The sequence below is a fragment of the Bos indicus x Bos taurus genome, chromosome 2, assembly GCF_003369695.1.
Source record: "Bos indicus x Bos taurus breed Angus x Brahman F1 hybrid chromosome 2, Bos_hybrid_MaternalHap_v2.0, whole genome shotgun sequence".
Classification (NCBI taxonomy): Eukaryota; Metazoa; Chordata; class Mammalia; order Artiodactyla; family Bovidae; genus Bos; species Bos indicus x Bos taurus.
The window spans coordinates 121131773-121137772 of NC_040077.1; the positions used below are offsets into that span (position 1 = coordinate 121131773).

A 6000-nucleotide genomic window follows, 5' to 3' on the forward strand; every position below is an offset into this window, starting at 1 on the left:
TACAATTAACCTAAAGGGCTCTGTAGTCTACCTGGTAGAAAGTTCCTGGGAAAATATTTCAAAATCATGTGAATTGCACACCCAAAGTTCTCTCTTTGGAAGTTCACTAGGATGAGGCAGATCTTTCATTACCAGTGAAACAAAGGGTCCCAACCTCTTAATCAATGATTTAGTAGTGCCAGAAACAGGCTTCATTCCAGGGAGCAATGCATGGTGGGGAATGCCACCAACAGCATCCAAGCTGTACTCCATTTCTCTTTAGCACAGACAGACATGGCCTGTGATAATAGGAAACTTCTAAACAGTTGAATATTTAGGATCTCATCCTTTTCTCTCTATTTTTTAAAATATTTATTTGGCTGCACCAGGTCTTCTTAGTTTCGGCACCCAGGATCCTAGATCTTTACTGCAGCACTGGATCTTCAGTTTCGGCATGTGGGATCTAGTTCCCCCACCAGGGATTGAATCTAGGCCCCCTGCCTTGGGAGTGCAGAGTCCCAGCCACTGAACCACCAGGGAAGTCCCTCTCTCTTTTTAAATAAACCTTATTCTTTAGAACAATTTTAGGTTTACAGAAAAATTGCTAAGAAGTACAGAGTTCTTAGATACTATACTATTTCCTCTATTAACATTTTAGTGAACTAGAAAGTATCTGTTACAATTAATGAAGCAACATTGATAATTATTTACTAAAAGTCCATACTTTAGATTTCCTTAGTGTTCACCTAATGAATACCTAGTGTTCATCCTCTTCATTTTAGTGAGGCCTGTGTTCTCAGGCAGTCACAAGCCAGAGCACAGCATGTAGCAGCATTCAACAGTCCCATACAGACAGACTTTGAGATACAGTAGGAGGGAAGGCAGTCAGAGACGTTTGTTCCCAGGGCTCCTCAGACAACTTTACCACCACGGGGTTGGGTAGAACACGTTCTCAAGGCACTGGCTAAGACTTCCAGAAAGTGAAAGTGTCAGTGGCTCAGTTGTGTCCCACTCTTTGTGACCCCATGAACCACAGCCCACCAGGCTCCTCTGTCCATGGAATTTTCCAGGCAAGAATACTGGAGTGGGTAGCTATTCCCTTCTCCAAGGGAGCTTCCTGACCCAAGGATTGAACCTGAGTCTCCTGCATGGCAGGCAGATTCTTTACCATCTGAGCCACCAGGTAAGTCCAAGTCTTCAAGATGCAGATCCCACTTGTGGGCAGTCAAGAGTCACAAGGTCATTGCTATGTTATATAAATTGGATTCCTGCTTACCCATTTCTCTGGTATAGATCTTGATCCCTAGTAACTCCCCTGCCTATCAACACAGAATCCAGCCAAGGTTAAGACTTGGGGAATTGAGATAACTTATCTAGAAAGCTAAGGGAGTATCTGAGGGTGGGGCCCAAACACATTATCCTGTCTTTTAACAGTTTTTAATCAGGTTGCTGAGAGACTTAAAAAAAAATAATCCTTATAGATAAGAGTTGGCCCTCCCCATCCACTAACCCTGGGCTAAGGAGGGCCTATTGTACTATGTTATTTTATGTAAGGAACCTGAGCATCCTTTTGATGGGGTCTTGGAACCAGTCCAGCTGTTTTAAACTTTTTAAAACTTTATTAAAAAGGGCTTTCTGCACTGTTCTCATAGTTTCTCCATTTTATAGGGGAGAGGCCTGAGGCCTGTAAAGGTAAAATGACTTGCCCAATACTTCAAAGCTTTTGAGCAGCAGAACCAAATTTCAACCCCAAACTAGTGACCTCACTGAGAAACTCACAAGTAGTTTCTCAGAAAGGAAGAGATCACCCTTCTCTAAAGGTGGAGGTCTTTCCACTTTTTCTCTTTTTAAACTGAGAATGTGGAGATCACAAAAAACTGTGCAAACTGATAAAGCTATGAAGTCACAGACTCCAGCTTCAAATGGACCCTCACCACTGCCCAGCAATCCTTCAAATGTTTTTACTTGCTCCCTCTTTCATAACAGCTATCTCTCTTCAAGATTCCTATTCTACCCAACTGCCCTCCCCTACTCTCACGAAAAGGAATATTTTCTTACTTCCTGAAAAATATTTTCTTACTTCCTATCTCCTGAAAGCCCTCTCCACTTTCCATCTTCTCTCCTTCAAACATGCTTTTTCTTGCCACTTACCCTCTCATCCCAAAGGAACTTCCTCTTAAAAGAGGGGTGTCCCTACGTGTGCTCTGGTTTTCATCTCACCTGATCTCTCCTCAGGGACCTCCATCATTACTAGCCCCTCTCCCCAGTATCTTCAACCTCTCCCTAATTTCCATAAAAATTTGCACATACTTAACTCTCAGCCACTAATTCTCCTCTTTATCAACAACCCTCTCTCTGTCTCAACAGCTTCCTTTTGGGACTTCGCTGGTGGTCCAGTGGTTAAGACTCCGTGCTTCCACTGCAGGGGGCACAGGTTCAATCCCTGGTTTGGGAACAAAGACTCTACACACAGCATGGTATGATTAAAAAAAAAAAAAGTTTCGTTAAAAAAAAGAGTTCAATCTAATGCCTCCTCTTCACTCATCCCTTCAGTCTACAGTAATTTAACTTCAGTTCTAAATGCTGCACAGGAAACAGTTCTTGCCAATACTTGGCCACTCCCTCCCTCTTTTGGCTACTGTAACCCAACACTTTCTGGTTCACTTACATCTCAAGTCATTCCCTCTGTATCTTTATTCACTTTATGAACAGTATTTTTTGAGAATCTACTACGAGCTAGGCACTGTTTAGGGGGGCCGCGTATACAAAGGTAGACAAAACATGATCCTTTTCCCTAAGGAGTTCACTGTCTGTAAGAAGTATGAATAAGTAAATGGGCAATTCCAATACACGGTGACTAATGTACAAATGTACTCTACATACCCAGGAGTACAGAGCATGAAGAACACTAGACTTTTTCTCAGCCCACCTCCTTAGAATCCCACCCTGGACCCTCTTCTCTTTTCACCCTATACAACTTCTTATATGGGATACAAGGGTAACTGCATTCTCTTCTGTAACTAAAATTATCAGCTGTATGTATGTATGCTGACAATCATCAAAAATTTCTATCTTCTCATTTGTCTTCTAAACTGCAGACCTGAATGGCCACTGCCTACTGGACACCTCTACTTGGGATATCCCCCAGACATCTCAACAAATGTTTCTTTAAAAAACAAAACTCAACATTATCAACTGAAATGGTCTTCTACATTCAGCATGAAACTGCCCAAACTAAACGCTGGGATCCTTGCCTTTTTCCTTACTTCTCCATTCATGCATTTAACTTCTGTCCCAGAGTGATAGTTCTAAGGTACAATAAATCTGATGATGTCACTAACCTGAATACGACTTCAGTGATTCACCAGTGCCCAACTTGTGAATATAAATCCAACTTTCTTAGGGTGGTGTGCCCAGCCTTTCATGATCTGGTCCCCATTTACTTCTCCAGCCTCATACTTGCAACCTTTTTCTCACCACTGCTCTACACCTTCTAACACTGTGCCTTCAAATTTATGCCTCCACCATACTGTACATCCGGCCATTTTTCAAAGGTGCTCGCCTCTCTCTTACCTCTCAACTTGTTATCTTTATCCTTCCTGGGCCTAGTTAATAACTCTTGCTCTTCAGGTCCTAATTGAGATGGCACCTCCTTGCCTGACTTCTCAGGCTGGGCAGATACTTCGCTGTGCTCCCAGCAAACTCTGAGCTGTCCTTCCTCCCAACCTGATAGTGTAGAGCAATTTTTCTGTCATGGTCTATATGCTCCTCCAGACTGAGTGAGAGGAAGGTGGCAAGACCATCCCCTGGCCTCAGCCCCTAAATGATACCTAGAACAGAAGAAGCTGCTGCTCCACAGATTTCTGTTCAACGAAAAAGTTTGTTTTAACAAGTTGCATCCTTCTTCTTCCAACCCCAGGAGTCCCATTTCCCAGCAGCAACCGCAGGGCCCGCTGGGAGACAGGGGGAGGGGACTTGGTGACCTCTAGGTGCTGAGCCCTGCAGGCCTCTCAACAGAAAAGATGAGGAAGGAAAGGGGCAGTGAGAGATCTTAGGATTCTCAGCAGAACATATCACATATCACCCGGCAATCTTCTTCACCAGATTCTGCCTCCTGCCTCGGACTCAGCCTCCCCTCTAGGAGGCCGCCGCAAACTCCACATCAGACTTCAGAATTCCCCACCAAGGTGACCTCTGGCTTCCCGAGGCGACCCTCCTGACCTCGGACCCACCCCACCCCACCCCCGCCTCCCCTCTAAGCCTCGACCCCCTTCCCTTCAGCCTTCTCCCTCAAGCTCCACCTCCTTTCCTCTTAGCCTCCTCCCTCAACCGCAACCTTTTCCAGCCTCTACCCTCAGCCTGGACCTCCTCCTCTCTGCCTCAGCCTCCTTCTCTCAGCCTCCTCCCTCAGCCTTTCCCAAACGCCTCAGCCTCCCCGCTCAGATCTCCTCGGCTCTCTCTCCCGGATCCCGCCCGGCTCGGGCCCGGCCCCGCCCCTGGCGCGAGGACTGTGCTCACCGTCGTAATAGTAACAGACTTTCCTCTTGGTGCCCTGAGTCTGCGCCATCTTGCTCGCCTCCCGTCCCTCCCGTCAATCGGTCCGTCCGCCCTCCCGCCGGTGGCTCAGCTCAGCGTCCGACCCGCGGGGAGGGGGCGGGCCTCCAGAGCGCCCCGCCCATCCCCGCCCGGGCTCACCTATAGCCGCGCAGCCCGGGCACGGCTCCAGCCAATCAGCGGCGCTGGGACGGCCCGGAACTCGGCGGGGGGCAAGGGCAGCCCGGCGAGGCCTCGGAGGGCCCCCTGGGCCTGTACCAAGGTCCGCGACGGGGGGAATGGGGCTGCCCCGGGACCGTACCATTCGTCCCGGGGGAAGAAAGTGGGCCTGCTAACTTGGGTGTCCCATTCCGCTTTGGGAGATTGCTTGGCGATCAGAGGCCAACTTTCATTTGACAGAGGCCTACGATGGAAAGTGACTTGTGCAAGGTCACTCAGCTAAGTTTGGAGGAGGAGAAATAAATTGACAAACAACAGGAAACTGCTATAGACGAAGGACTGTGCCATAGCTTTACCGACATTATCTCGGTCATCTCTGTTGTTCCTATTGGCGGCCTTGGAGTGGGGCCTTCTATCCGCATTTTACAGACAAGGATAATGAAGTTGAAAATTTTGTGACTTCCTCAGAGTCACACAATAATTACGTTCAGTTTTCAACCACAGATTTTTTTAAACGCTTACCCGACTCCAGAAGCACATATCACAATGGCAGAACCCAGCCTTTCTTACTCCAAATGCAGTCTTTCTTTTCAAATGCAGTCCTCTCTTACTCCTGATGCAGTCACCTAGGAGGGCTAAGGAGTGCCTTTAGATGGGAGAAAACTGTCGCTTACACCAGAGCAGAGTTTCTAAAGATACTGAAGCTATTAATATTTTGGATAATATCCAAATATGTTGTGGGGGGCCATCCTGTGCACTGTGGGCTTCCCTAGTGGCTCAGACAGTAAAAAATCTGCCTACAATGCTGGAGACACAGGTTCAGTCCATGAGTGGAGAAGATTCCCTGGAGAAAGGAATGGCTACCCACTCCAGTATAAGGATACTGGAGAATTCCATGGACAGAGGAGCCTGGCAGGCTACAGTCCATGGGGTCCCAAAGAGTGGGACATGACTGACTAACATTTTCACTTTGGCCACTTCTCTTAGATGCCAGTAGCACTGCCTCAGCCCTCTGCAGCTGTGACAACAAAAATTGTACTTAGACATGGCAAAATGTCTCCAGGGCAAGAAGGAGAGGATTGGAGGAAGTATAAAAGCGCCCCCAACCCTATCCTTGAGAACCACTGCACTAGATCAATCAGTCAATCATTATTGAAAGCTAAGGGCTGAAAAGCACTGTGGTGGGCTATTAAAGAGGCAACTACAACAATATTAATATTTAGTGAGTGCTTACTGTGTGCCAAGTAAGTTACTCATGGTTCTACAGTCAATAAGATACATTTTTATGCCGCTTTACAGTAGAATCTG

The 6000-nt window shown here is 46.9% G+C and overlaps 1 protein-coding gene across 2 annotated transcripts in view; it reads right to left on the minus strand.

The window, feature by feature from the left end:
• The window catches only part of HDAC1 (histone deacetylase 1), a 31984-nt gene extending 27356 nt beyond the window's left edge, over nt 1-4628 (minus strand). Inside the window, exon 1 of one of the 2 annotated variants that reach the window (XM_027517252.1) lies at nt 4498-4628. In XM_027517252.1, the coding sequence (XP_027373053.1) occupies nt 4498-4546 (49 nt within the window). In that variant the 5' untranslated portion in view covers nt 4547-4628. The remainder of the gene's footprint in view (nt 1-4497) is intronic. The other variant, XM_027517260.1, reaches the window with a different exon arrangement.
• Nucleotides 4629-6000: the final 1372 nt, after the last annotated feature.